The sequence below is a fragment of the Lepisma saccharinum genome, chromosome 25, assembly GCF_977018435.1.
Source record: "Lepisma saccharinum chromosome 25, izLepSacc3.1, whole genome shotgun sequence".
NCBI lineage: Eukaryota > Metazoa > Arthropoda > Insecta > Zygentoma > Lepismatidae > Lepisma > Lepisma saccharinum.
Window position 1 is genome coordinate 26,274,663 of NC_139253.1, and position 15,446 is coordinate 26,290,108.

Genomic DNA, 15,446 nt, shown 5'->3' on the forward strand with positions numbered 1-15,446 from the left:
GCAAACGGACAGTCCCTAAGGAAAATTAGAATAATTTGGCGTTGAAGTTTGCAACAGTGCATCGGTTGGCGTTGTGATATGAAGCAGAACATTGGCGAGAAGGTGTGTCGAACATGGGGTGAAATCTTGAAGAAGAACGCCAATCCAGCCGTAAAACCTGACCAGGTAAGGATAATTGTACTAGCAAAAACCTAAACAGTAAGAATCTGTGTGCGGAACATAAGGATTGCGTGGATTATGGTGGTCCCGCCAAAGTTGCGCTTTGTAGTGTGGGTACGGCATTGCTTCCTCGACATACACAGCCTGTGTCAACATGCTGCTGCCATGTGGTGGGCTTTTTCGAAAATGTAAAGCCCAAGGCTACAGGCGTGGCGAACGGACAGGCTTGTGTTGGGGCAAACGGACATGCATAAAGTGCATATCATTTAAATACTATAAGATATTATGTAATTCAGCAACTAATCTAAAACATTTAACTAATCTAAAACTAATCTTTTAAAACATTTTACAACGACGGCTGTAGAGTTTACGTGCAAGAAATCCGGGGAGAGGTATCAATTAAGTGGCCTTTGGTGGCATTTTTGCAGAGGCTTGGAATCGTGCGGCCACAGTGGAGAATGCAGTAAATGGGTTTCATGCGTGTGGGATTCATCCATTTAATCCACAACGCCTGCCTGAGCACGCATTTATTTCTGGAACTGTCCATGAAGTGAATGGTCAAGATCAGCGATCACCAGAACCTTTAGCGACAGACGATGCCTCATCCCAAGGAAGTTTTCAAGAACTCAACCCTTGCCATCAACTTCTGGGACCTCGAACAGGAAACGAAAAACGGAGGAATTGCACTTATTAACGGATCCTTCTTTCATCGTTCGCCTCAAAGAGAAAAAAACTGACTGCAGCAAATCAAACAACAAGAATGGGAAAGCATGTTAAACGCACCGCAAAAGATGTGTGCCGTGTATGCAACGGTGTGTACAAGAAGGGTCAACACTGGGTGCAGTGCTTATTGTGTTCTGTCTGGTTCCACCTAAAGTGCGTTGCGAATGGAAACGACCAATACTTTGTGTGTTCTTCTTGTGAGAATGATGACAGTTCATAAATGAGCTAGTGTCCATTTGCCCCTCTCACATGTCCGTTTGCCCCGCGATGGTGGGGCAAACGGACACTGCTACACACACTGATTCATTTAACAATTTGGAAGCCTACGTTGATTATTTTGAATTATACATTGTACTATTTGTTAACTCAATGTTCACACTTTCTGTATCGACCATAATTGTAATTTTTCAATAAACAGTTTGCTAGTTATTTTGCAATATATCCTTAGGGTGTCCGTTTGCCCCGTCCTTACCCTATTGTTTACTATAATGATCAATAATCACGTAACAAATGATATAGTTTTCACTTTATAAATAGCACAGAGTATTAAATATCATATGAGCAGATACAATATTATATCTTAAGAAGTAACCAACATTAGAAAACGTAGGAAATAGGAACCTACAGATTTAATTAATGAGAGGGATTCAGTTGATATTACCTGTAGAGACACAGCATCTTATTGTATTACATTTATCACAGTTGGTTGATTTCAGTTGTTTAATATCATTATTTAAGTAACAAACATCGTCACAGTGATTGGAAAACCTGTGCTAAAGTTGAGTAATTGATTGAATTGTTTGCTTTAAGTCCATTTTATGCACAGAAAGGCTAATCGGGACTGGATCTACAGTTTAAAGTGGAATCCGAACCATTATGTGCCTCCACCGGGTATCGAACCCGGGACCCCTTGATTACAAGGCGACGGCACTACCACTGCGCCATAAGGGATAACGATCCGACTATAACGTTAAAATCTTATCTTCATATACCTAATAGTTTCTATGAAAAAGGAACATGAAGTTAATTAGGTTAACACCACAGACACGTTAATAGTTATTATATAGTATATTATTATAATAATATTAACTTGTCTGTGCTAACACTGTCCAGATAGGCAGTTGAAACTCTGCTTAAGGCACTCCCAAATAAATTAGCCTGCGGACGCCTGTGTGTCCTATGCAATGTGCTCCCTGGAGTTTGAGTCCGACGACTTTTGTTTATTACACTGATGAACAAATTCAAACTTTTTTTTGCTCCTTTGAACGAAAATAGGTGATTATTTATAATTCGACCACGCTGAATCCAAATCTGAAAGTAGAAATGCTGTATCACGTATCGTTTTCCCTGGATTTTCATTTTTTGTTTTTCATAAAAATTTAATTCCCTTTGTAATAATACATCGAAATTTGAAATTATTTTTGTTTGTTTGCTCATGAAATAAGATTTAAATATTGAAGTGAATAACTATGAAATATAAAAAAATTAAAAAATATATATAGGACCGATTTTGACTGTTCAATGAACAAATTTCATGCAAAAAAAAGAAAAAAAAACACATTTTTACTCGCATTTTCAAAATTTCTTTCTTGAACTCTGCCGTTTGTAACTCCCAGCAGAAACATCTCCCTTGAGGTTCCAACTATAGTCTGCTAACATGTTCTGTACCGATTTTCCTGCATAGCGTTTCCCCATGACAGAAATATCCTGGTGACATCTCTCGCCGCATTCGTCACTAACCGCGCCCAAGTTAAGGGGGAAAAAGTACAAATGCGAATGTAAAAAGTTGAATTTTCAAGGACATATTTCACCCCATGCGCTGATAACACTTCAACAAGTTCTTAACAAGTTCCTTGTAGTTGTCAGCTTTCACATTTCCAAGAAAATTACAGCATACTTGTCTGAAAGCTAACCATGCGCATTTCTCTTTTTGTGTTAGCAATTCCACAAAGTTGTCATCATGAATGATCTCACGGATTTGCGGCCCAATAAATATGCCTTCTTTTAAATTACTATCACTGAGTTTAGGAAATGTTTTTCTCAAGTACCCAAAACCCTCACAGTGTTTATCCAAAGCCTTAACAAAAATTTTCATCAGCCATAACTTTATATGCAATGGTGGTAACAAAATCTGGTCTTTCTCAAGTAGAGGGTGATTCCTAACACTCTTCTCTCTAGAACATAAGTTTTTTCGTATGGGCCAATCCACAATGTTGTAATGTTTATCTTCTGCCCGGCTGTCCCATTCGCAAAGAAAGCAACAAAATTTTGTAAACCAAGATTGCATGCCTAACAGTATACCAATCGTTTTGAGGTCTCCGCATATCTGCCAACCATATTTTTCATAATTTATCACTTTTAATATTGTATCCATACTTTCATATGTTTCCTTCATGGTGGAAGAACAGGCAAGGGGTACTGATGGGTATATATTCCCATTATGCAACAATACTACTTTTAAACTATTCTTAGATGAATCTAAATACAGTCTCCACTCGTTTGGTTGTGACTCCTTCCAAATTCTTGCGGAAGGCCTTCTACATCATTGCAGTAAGTTAACTCATTACTAACAGAAAAGAAATGTGTCCGTGATTGTTGGCGTTTCCGATATGACACCTTAACACCATCTTGTAATAAATTCCACCCTCTGAGACGAGATCCTAATAATTCTGCTTGAACTTTAGAAAGGTTGAGGTCTCTGACTAGATCATTTAGTTCGGATTGGGAAATAAAGTGAGGTATATTTGGATCAGGAAAATTTGGATCGGTGTTTGAATATGAGGGTCTGGGTCCATCATCTGGAGAAGCACTGCTTGGTTCTGTTTCATCCACTGTCCATTCTTTAGGAGGCTTAGGAATTGGTATAAAATCATGACTCGTAGGTTTCTTGGCTGAAGGAACATCAGGATAAAATATAGAATGTTTTGATTTAGAACTATATCCACTATGTTTGTTAAACAGAAGTAACAATCCGTAGTATGATCTTCCTGTTCTGTCCATATTACAGGGTTTCCGAAGGGCATTGATTTGTGAGTGCCATTAAGCCAACCACGTAAAGTTCTCGAACAATTACAACAAATTTTACCTGGTGCCCAGCTTTTTCCCTCGTCTACTTTACTTCCAAAATACAACTCATATGCTTTTTTCACTATAGGAATGATAGTATTTCTCTGTGACTTCGGAGTAAATTCCCCGCAAACATAACAAAACAAGTTCGGGTTATTCACACATTTGCGTGACATGGCGAACTCATTAATTGACTTATAATATATTTCTTTAAAAAAAACAATTGTGAATGCTCTTATCGTTTTGTTAAAATACAACTTACACTTCACTTCACTATACAATATTACATTCACAATTTCACGAACATACACAAACATAAAATACGGCTACTCGCGAAGTTATCGGAAAGGAAGTTAGACTCGACTAACCAACAAAAGAACAAATTTTAACAGAGAAACAGGAAATTTCTCTACTGCCACATGTTTCCTCCACTATATATTAAGTGCCAGTCATAAACACAAGGTCGCTGAAAAGTTCTTATCCATTTGCTAGGAAACAAACGTTAAGCTGGAAGCGGAGCTGGGTGCGGAGACCTGAAACCATAAAATTATAAAATTTGGGTGTTCTGCAAAAAACTTAGGTGATACAGGAAAACGGATGCGATATTCGTTATCAGCACATCTGAATACATAAAGATCACTTAGTTTTATTTAAAGGAGTATTTCATTGTTTATCAGTGTTATTTAAGAACCTTCACAAATCCGCTCCTCTGGTTCAGAACATCTCAAATGACACCAGACAAAGGAACTGAACAAGAAGTTGCAGCGAAGACAGCCAGGGAAGAAGCGCACACCAACTTGTTTGGCAGGAGCATGAGCAATTATCAGCTTAACAGGGAAGAATGAGACACCAGAAACAAGACTGGCAAGTAATTAGGGAAAAGATGGAATCGGAGAGACGAGGGAGGGAAAGAAAATTGAGAACAAACTTCGCAATCGCTCTCGCGAGAGACAGAGAGGGAGAGAGTTCTCTTACATCATCGGGCATAAGGTCAAAAGATGCTCCACCGTCACTTATTCACCGCTGCCACTCGACAAGTTCCAAGAACTTGATGGTGTGTCACACTCAATTAAGAAGTTCCCTCAGGAGACAAATTCTCTCAGATTTTCCACGGAGACAAGTCTAAACTGCTTACTGCTGCTTGTTGTGATAAGTTTGAGTCTTCAATCAGCCTTGATTTGGTTCATTTGTCAATCAAATTGAAGGTAATTCCTTTTTCTTCTGGTTAAAAAACCATTGAAGAACAGCGGAAGCTCTATACAGGCTTTGATGTACATGAATTCGGATTATTAAAAAAAGGCCACGAAACTGGATGTCTAAGGTAATTGCAAGAAATTGACAGGCAGGCGATAAGATTAGTTTAAAAGCAGTTTAGATGAAGCTATTTCTTGTGAAAGCGTTAGAGCACCAAATTTTGAAGCAGCTTGTTTCAGTTCTGGCAGCTGAAATCTTTTGTTAAAATATGATTTTTCACGTTTATTTATTTATGTCTTTCGAACACATGCTGAAAAACTATTTCCACTTGCAACATGGAGAGAAAATCATACTGTCTTGTATAATCGGTTTTTAAGTAGCAGTGCACGTTCCGACGATATTGAAATAAATGCACGTGCAAAACTGTCACTCTTCGCCTTAATGTTTTACATAGTGTGAAAGTTTGTTGTTTATTACATATACAGGGTGGGCCAAAATGTGTGTGAAGCGGAAACTCGTCTAGGCCATGCTGCCAAGATGGCCGCCACTTCCAACTTTAATTATTCTCAAGTAATTCAATGAACGACAATGGATTGGTCTGTGTCCGCCCGTTTGTCCTTAATATGGGTGGTTTCACACTTTCGGCCCACCCTGTACTTCGAGACTCGATGCGGAAAAGAAAACGAGTCGTGACCGAGATTCTAAGATTTGTGTGGAAATAGCATACCTACAAGAATCGAACCCAGGTCATCCGTATCCGCGTTAGTTCCACACTATAGCAGGCCTATCGCACAGAAAGTAATATTCCCGTGCATTGTTTTGGAGTAAAGAATTAAAACCCAGTGGGTGGGTGCAGTAAGTCATTTTAATTCGTAATTTCCAAGCGCCCCCGTGTTGGTTGATTAATACGTTTCCCCCCATTTTTATTCCCGCTGCAAGGGATACACGTCACCGTCGCCATTAAGAACAACACGGAAGCCTACAACAGACTCATTGTCTTGCATCCGTGTTTTATTACATTGCAGCATGCGTTAACGTCCGACGCCTGGCATATTTGTTGCGTGTAGAGTCCAGCGGCGTTGCATATTGCTCCTGAAATGTGTGACTCGGGGCGACGAAGAGATATATACACACACGCCAGTGGAATTTGCTTTGTTTCGGTGTTGGGTCTTTTTTTCCTCTCTCTTTTTATTGATGTCATTAAAAGAGCGAACTTTACTTGGGGGCCGAACGAATGTTGAAATGAGAGGAAGCATTTCCCCTCACTGTTTCGAGTTTCTTTCCACTGTCGAGTAACCAATCAAACTACGACCGGGGACATTCATTTGGGCTTTTGCGACCCCTGCGAGATCCGGGTATGAACCGCGCTTCCTACTGCGCGAGAAATTACTTTGGACTTTTACTACCAATTCCAGGCTTCCACTCCTTGTCTCCAGTAAAGTTCTCCTGAAGGGGGATAAAATTAGGGAGAAGGAGATCCACGTTACAGCCTCACGTTGGAGCTCCTCAGGATATACTGAAACAACGGTTTTCTTTTCTGTTTTGTGGTTATTTGCAGTGTGTGCGGTCAGATTACCGTGCGTACATGTACCACTACCTGTAATCTACGTTGAGCTCCTCGAATACTATTCAGGAAGGCTTATATTGGTCTTCCTAAACTCTGTATAAGTTTATGGGGAATACTTTGGTCATGATAATCTAGAGCAGGGTTTCCAACTGGCGGCCCGCGAAGCCAGTTTGCAAAATACATTAATTTTATGTATTTTTATTAAAATACGTTCTATTTTTACTGAAGGAACAGTTTCAGAGTATGGACTTCCTTAAACAACTGGCGTTTATAACAGATATCACAGTTCATCTGAACGAACTGAACTTGAAACTGCAGGAAAGAAACCAGCTGGTGTCAGATTTAATGGGAAACATAGATGGGTTTCGTAGTAAACTGAAGATTTTCAACGTTACTTTGGAGAGGAATAATCTGGTCCATTTTCCAAGCTGTCGGCGGCTAGCAGATGATGAAGAAACACTGGACATTTTAAATTCAGTGCAAGTATTAAAGAAATAGTGGATGAGTTTGACTCCAGATTAAATATTTTGAAGAACTTAAATCAGCATCCAGCTATTAAGCAATCCTCTTGGCGTTAACATCGAAGAACAAGAAGCTTCTCTCCAACTTGAATTGTGTGATTTGCAATGCGATGTGTTCCTTCAAACTAGCCAAGAAAAGGGGCCAGAGTTTTTCAAATACTTTCAAACGTACGCTTTCCAAACCTTCGTAGTTTTCGAAAAAAGAATAACATGGATGTTCGGCAGCACATACACGTGTGATAGGGCTTTTTCTTCAATGAAGTTCATCAAGAACCGCTACAGAAGTCGATTGGTAGATTCTTCACTGCTTCACCTTCTGAGACTTTCAAATACAGAAATTGAAGTGGATATTCCAACTTTAATAAAAGAAGCAGATAGGCCTCAATTTTCACATTGAACACTTACTATGAAGGATTCTTATTTGTATGGTGTGTTTTTCATTTCTTTCAATTCATCCATAAGTATTGGGTTTTTGTGAAATAAATTGTAATTATACAATTTTGATTTGTGATTCCATTGTTTTCTAATGCCTCATTTTAGAAATTTAGGTCATGCGAAAGAAGTACTACATTCTCAGTTCAGTACTTACAATTTTTGTAATTTTTAATCCCTCCCACAAAAAAAAATGCGGCCCGCCAATCAACTGCTGGATATAATTTTGGCCCTCGGCCCTTTTGAAGTTGGAAACCACTGATCTAGAGAACCACAGACGCCAACATTTTCAAATTTTAAGTGTGCACTGAGCAAGCATTATTCTCGGACATCATTGTGTTAAATCTTTACTTTCGAATTTTTATTCATACTTTTTTAATTATTGTGATTCCCAACTTCTCCTCCGAGAAACAACAAAGTCAAACTGACAAGAGTACAGGGAAATTATCCAGTACAGAGCCAAGTAGGTAAGGGGTTCCAGTTGTCCATAAGTATACGCTGCCTTGGAAATATCTGGAGCGAACGAACGAAAGCAAGTCTCTGCGCAAGTAGTTGCTGGAAAGGGGTTGACCAATGAACGCGTGCGAGGGAACGGGATTGCGTGGAGGAGAAACACTGCTGTTCAGAGATTAAATAACGACTCAGGAACACTGCTGTTCAGTGATCAAATGACGACTTTGAGTATCCAATTTTTAAAATTGGGTTACTACTTAGACAGCACAATATATACACTGTATATTATATATATATATATATATATATATATATATATATATAATATATGAGCCCATTGCATGCACAGATAGGCTAATCGGGACCATATATATACAGTTTAAAGTGGGAACCGAACAACTATGTGCCCCCATTGCGTATCAAACCCTGGACCCTTTGACAAGAACGTTACCACTACGCCATCGAGTAGGCACTTCGCAGACAGCATGAACATAACAACTTTGATACGTAATGTGAGCTAGGTGCAATAAATCTGACACATAACACATTTATATTCAAAGAGTAAACCGCCTCCAGGTTGTCGCATCGAAGCACGTGTGGAGAAATCAAAATGATCTCTAAGGTGACCAGAAATTCCATCTTGAAGATGAGCCTACTTTCGGGAGCTTGAAGGATATATGTTGGCGCAGCTCGTATGATCGAGATTGCACCCTCCTCCCCCAGAGACGTTTGTGACCCTACTCTGCTTTAGACATAAGCATAGCGCATCCAAGTGGGTGAGTGAGGTATGTAGCTTGAGTCACCCAGGTCATGAATCCATCTAAGACCTGTTGCATGCGTCGTCGTTTCAAGACCCTAGTTTGGATTGTGGCAATAATATCCAAACAATGGGCAGGCACTAACCGCCATATCACAAATTTCCGCCATAGTACCCAAATATTACATGTGTGGTACATATTTAGCTTCGTTAAGTTTCGTATCCTGTTTCATTGTTATTGATTACTCCCCTATTGCATCAGGTCATTTCAGTACTCGAAAATACCCCGGAGAGATGTAGACCCAAAAATTAGTCTTCTATGGTGTGGGATACTTACCAACAAATGACACTGTTCTGTATTACAGGTTGAGATAATATTTTAGGGGAAAATACAGCCCAAGCTTCCATATCAAGTTAATTGAGTTCTATTCCAAATAAAGTGTAAGCAAGGAATAGTGAAGCTTGTCATTTTTCGAATATTTCAGAAATCTTCGTAAACAAGCTACCTAAAATCCTAATAACATTTTTTCCCCTAGGTAATGAGCAAAATCGTCCTAAGTATCGTTCACCTTTTGCAGTTTCGTTTCCGAAATTTTAAGAAAGTGGACACTTGATCAAAGTGCAATCCTTCTTCAAATAGTCTTCAGGAGTAATCCGTCAGCACAAAGTGCTCTACCGAACATAAGCAATATTAAACAAGAAAATTGAAATTGGCTTGCATACAGTGCGGATTCCTCAAGTTCCTGTTTCCTTAATGGTGAAAAAGAATTACAAGCATACAATAAAAAGGTTGGTTACTTGTTAATATTTACACAATTTAACAAAGTATTATAACATTATTAGGTACTTACTGAGGATTCAGGTTCAGCATGCACTATGCAGACAAGATGGGCCTCAACGCCGATTCCAGAATGTACCCACGTTTTCTCTGGTTCTATTTCTGGTGCGTCTGCAACAACAAAATAAACCATTGTTAAGAATTATATAATATATATATATACTATATATAATTTATAATACGTATATAATATATATGTATAATGAGACTAGCACAGAAGACACATACACACACACACACCGCTGCCACCATTGTCGAATAATACAGAATAACATCATGGTGTAATTTCCTTGACGACCTCCGTGGCGGAGTGGTCACAGGAATGCGCTGCGAAGACAGAGATCCCGGGTTCGAACCCTCATCAATCATGAATGTTTCACAGTACTTGTCCTATCATCTACTTCACCAATTCACATTCATCGTCACATTACTCGAAGTGGTATAAAGTGTCATACGGCTCATAAATTTACCGTGATTCTCTCGGGACTCAACCCTGTATTGTAATTTTACGTTGCTTTCAACATTGTGTATGTTAATAATGAAATATAATGACGATTTATTTATTTGATTTCCTGTTACTTAATGCTTCTTCTATCTCCTTAGATTCATAGTGAACATGTGAGCGAACCCACTGACTCGACGGGACTCCAACTCAGAACCTTTGAACACGGAAACAAGAGCCGAGAGCTCGTGAAATGAAGAACAAGCGCAGAGAAACAACTAGAATCTAGCTTGTGGAACCCTGCAAGAAGAGACGAGCAAATAACAATAGTAAAAAACCGACAACAACGCAGCATAGACGCCTGGGTACAGAGCTGAATTCCGAGTAAATCCCCATTGAAACAAACTGTAAGCAATCCATGGTGTCTCATACACCAACAGCTCCGAAGGCTAGAGTTCACGGCGGAAAATTTGCGGAAACCCCCTTTTACTTGGTCCGCTGGTCACGAGTTGAGCACCAGCGTAAATCGGCCCATGTTACCTGCTCCATCGGGTCTGGATTTTCCTGGGCCGGCAGCGAGAGCTGAGCTGGGGCTTAGTTGCTGGAGTTTACTAAGTTAAGTGTGCGATCCTCTTCCACTAATCCAGTTACGAAAAGATGTAGCTGTCGCGGCCCCCAAAGGGTGAGGGGTGGTTCATTCCAATGAACCTGTTTCAACTTTGCCTTATGTGGATACACGCCATAACTGGAACATAATGTGAAGATTTCATGTAAATATATACCCCGAAAATCCCGAAATTTCGTTATATCAAAAACTCGAAAGTATTAAAAAATAGGTAAAATATTAGCATTTCTCTCTCGTGTTGTTACTATACTTATTCATCAGACATGAGGCAGTGGCAAAATTTTGCAAAGTGTCCTTACTCCTCTTCATCAGAAAAACGACACTTTAATGGTGACTTGGAGATGTATCAACAGAGAATTGAAAGTTCTGAGCACTGGCGTACGCAGGGGGGATCTGATGGGGCTACAGCCCCTACCGAAATTTACAAAATCAAAATTTGTACTCTGGAGAAACCGAAGTGCTAAATGCATACCCAACTTGAAATGAGCCCATTACGATTTTTCTTGAACAACTTTTAAAAGAAAGGTTACAAGTAGTAATTACGAACTATTTTATAGAGTTTAACGCCCATCTTCTAGAACCTAGCTATGACATATACACCTTTACATTTACAGCTTCTCCGAAAAAAAAATGTTGCGCTCGCTAGTGATTCCGAGACACACATTAAGAATAACATCTCTTGACAAAAAGTGTGGTAGTGCAGAAGCTAAGAGACAATTAACGAGGAAAGTAAATGAAGAAAAGAAGTTTGGATTGGTCGTATATTTACAACAAAAGCAAAGAACATTCAAAAGAAGTGAAATTCGGCAAAAAGGCGACGAATAACTATAATAATTATTATCAGACCTCAGGCGTAGGGGAAAGAGTGTTCACAAGGATGTGCAAGGATATGAGTGGACACAAACATACGAGCTAGTATTTATAAATAAAACTGAAGCACATTCCAACCAGTATGTCGTGGTACTTCAACCTCTCTTCCACATAGTACACCCTGGACTGCAATTTGCAGACTAGCGAGGCTCTGGCGTATGGACGCACGACCAGCACGATTCCCCATAGGGCTCCTGTTGTGTTGTCCATATGTGCTTGTGATTATATTTTCGTTCATTTCACCTTATCGCCAGTCATCCTCATCTTCGCGATTAGCCAAAAGTGGCAGAAAGCGAAGTAAAATGAACTCAATCAAGCAAGCAGGCAAGCTTGAGATGAATGATTTACTTCGCGTTTCTGCCACTTTTAGCTAATTGCGAAGATGATGGTGAATGGTGATAAGATTAAATAGATGAAGGGACAATCACAAGCACACACGGACTGCATAAAACACAAGCACTACAACTCTAGGCGCCAGAGCCTCGTTTAGTCTGCTAAATGCAGTCCTACGTAGAAGTGAGATTGACGTTCGGATGACAAATCGTTGGAATATCAGCGTGTTGCAATCTTTATCTGACTGTAGCTCTGTGGAAATGCAGAATTCAGAAAAAAACGATAATAGAATAATGTAATTGAAGATCTATAGCCTTTGAGGTGTCAAGAAATTTCTACATATTCACATCATACATCTGTTGAGATAAGGTGCTGCACACTTTATAACTCTATCCAGTGTGGCACATTGTCAAACCCTGAAATCTTTGTAAACTTAACACTCTCAATATAAACGCGTTGTGTTTCATCGCCTGTACACTGCATCTACAACTTCTTTACTTTCCTCCAGATACAAAACTTCCCCTGAAAACTTTTGCCTCCGATGGGAACGGGAGGGTGGAGGAGGGGGTTTAAAAAAGTTGGATTCCCTCAAGCAAGGGTTAAATTTGAAATTTGCAGATTCCTAACGGCTTGATTGTCTCATCCCGCGAGATGGAAAGTTCCAACGGAGGCTGCACTCGGTCGCTATCTCAAAGCCCCAGGATCGATCCCTGGTTTCCAAAGTTGATCCTCGGGGCACTCAAATCGCAGGCATTTGTAAAAGATAAGATTCCTCCCATCTGCCTCTTTTCGAGCGCGAGTAGGGAGATGAGGCTTTGCAGGAACCCATTCAGGGGACGTAAGTTTGTCGTAGTCCCCCCCCCCCATCTCCTCTCCCTTAAAAGTTTTCTCCTCTTGATAGTTTCGCAGGTTCTGCTGAAAATATATGTGGACACATGAAGGGTTCGGTTTAAAGGCTATTCGGACGATACGCCAGACCCTGTGGCCGAGTGGTTAGTACATCGTGCTGCGACGCCAAGGGTCCCGGGTTTGAATCCCGCACGGGCTTGGTTTTTTGTGAATGTCCATTCATCAATTTCATCATTTAATCACTCATCCCAATCTTCGCAAATTAGCCAAGAGGCACAAAACGCGAAGTAAAATAAACTAAATCAATAAAATAAAAAATAACTGTACAGGGACCTGCACAAGACAAACACGAAACATTAAAAAGTCAGAAAAAAACAAAAGCTTCCTCACAGACGGTGGAAGAGACGAGCTCTTCGCAAAAAGCTAAAAACGCTTGATAAAATACTGTTATCATCGCCCAACAGGGACGACAAAAAGCCTGAAAGGTCAAAAGTCTGCCGGAGGTAAGCAAGATCGGCAGATTCAACAAGAATATACCGAATACTTAAAACTACATTACAAACACGACACAACGGATGGTCCTGCCCTTGCAGCAAGTGAACATGGGTTAGACGGCTGTGTCCAATTCGCATCCTGGTTAGGAGAACTTCTTCTCGGCGAGGGGGACGGGACGAGGAACGCCAAGCAGCGTGCGTGAAGATTGTTGCCGATGATCGCATCCCACTCTTCCTGCCAAGTATCGAGAAGGCTACAACGAATCAGATTCTGCAGGTCGCTAGCTGGCAGAAGGTGGACGAGAACGTCGCCATATGCATCAGCAGACTTGGCGGCAGCATCAGATGCTTCGTTCCCCTTTATGCCCACGTGACGAGGGACCCAGCAGAAGCGGACATCGGCACTGGCAGATATGGACACGAGCCGTCGGAAGATGCGCTGCACTACTGGATGCCGGGAGTTCGGCGAATCCAGAGTCTGCAAAACGCTGGTCGAGTCACTGCCGACAAGGACTTTCTGCAGGCCATTGACGTCAGCAAAGTCCAGTGCCTTGAGGATGGCGTTCAACTCTGCCGTATAGATGGAACAGGCAGGATGATTGGGTAGATGAAATTGATGAAGGGGCACTCGGCGGGGACTCGAACCCTAACCACCGAAATAGTTTATTAGAATAGGAGAGCCTTATCTTAATTTTTATTGCAAACATACTTTCCATCTGTAAGCTTTCTTTTAAGAAGATCTCTATTCAGGTTTGGCAACCCAGAATAAGACTTCCTTTGTTCTATTGATACCCAATATTAATTCAGTTCCACTTGGAGATATCGTGGGAAATTAACTACTCGCATTTGATTGGTTGCTGTACTTTATTTTACTTAGCTTTTCGCGAAGATGAGGATGAATGATGATATGATGAAATTGATAAAGGGACCTCGCAAAGACATGCCCAGGCTGCGATTCGAACCCGGGACCGCTGGCGTCGTAGTGCGCTGTTCTAACCACTCCGCCACGGAGGACGTCTGTGCACTATTTCAAAAGGGTGACTGTTAGAGTATCATTTAAGCATGCAAAACAACGCAGTTTTAACTTTACAAGAATGAACACAATTTGAATATTGCGGAATCTTAAGAATTGGCTTGAGGTTGGAAAACACGCACCGAGACAACCTCTCATCCACCCCAAGCCCTTAAAGACGAAAAGGGCATTTTCAATTTTAAATTCCCTTTAATTACCTTAAAACCGCACGGCGAAGCGAAAGTTTTCGAAGCTTTCATGCGGCGCTTTCAAAGTTAACAAGATTACTTGAAGAAAACTTGAGCTGTTGGGACTCCGATCTCCATCCGCGTGGCTCGCAGAAACTCTCTCGTGATATTATGAATGGCAGTTCTCGCCAAGGGTCATGTTCATTATAATAATCCTTTAGTTCCCATGATTGAGATACCGCAAGCTTCACTTCTCGTCCTCATAAACAGGGAGCATATCCCTCCTCCCATCCAGCCATGTTGGGATGCATGGAAGAGTTTCAATGTTTGGAACGGCAAGTTGAAGAGGGATTTCCAGACAGATTCAGCAGCTCAAGGCTTCTCTTCTGTCATATTCCACTGTGTTTACTGCTATCAGCTGTCGACAGTACCCGAGAACATCATGAAATTGTCGGATGATCCCAAAGGACTTTACAACAGCGCGTTAAGTGTTTCCAACTACTTGGAAATCTGTTCGGGGAATATGTTCACCTTGCTCAAGATTGATGTTGAATTCATATGCTTATGGCGTTTATTCACACTTATGAAAGTTAACGTAGTTCTTTTGTTGGAAATTTTCAATTAGTGCCTTATGGAAGTCCTTGCTATTCTTCATCCGTTGTAAGAACAAAGTTAATGGAAACAAAACCACTTGTTTCTGAGAGAAGTGGACTTAAAACAACAACTCTAACGAGCATCTGGGGGTTTAAGACAGCTGGAGCGTGGTGCTGATCATGTTCTGTGGCGGATTTAGGCGGTGTGACACAGTATGCGACTTCATGGCATAGGAAACACAATACCGTTATATACAAGATAAAATGACTTCGCTTAGTAATCAATAGATGTCGAGTTTTACCACTTATCCCGCTTAGTCGTTAATTAAT

General features: G+C 40.6%; 1 protein-coding gene across 3 annotated transcripts in view; it reads right to left on the minus strand.

The window, feature by feature from the left end:
* The window catches only part of LOC145978505 (limbic system-associated membrane protein), a 706,857-nt gene that overhangs the window by 111,356 nt on the left and 580,055 nt on the right, over positions 1–15,446 (minus strand). For all 3 annotated transcript variants that reach the window (XM_083111131.1, XM_083111130.1, XM_083111129.1), the window contains exon 6: positions 9,724–9,821. In XM_083111131.1, coding sequence (XP_082967257.1) covers positions 9,724–9,821 — 98 coding nt within the window. The remainder of the gene's footprint in view (positions 1–9,723; positions 9,822–15,446) is intronic.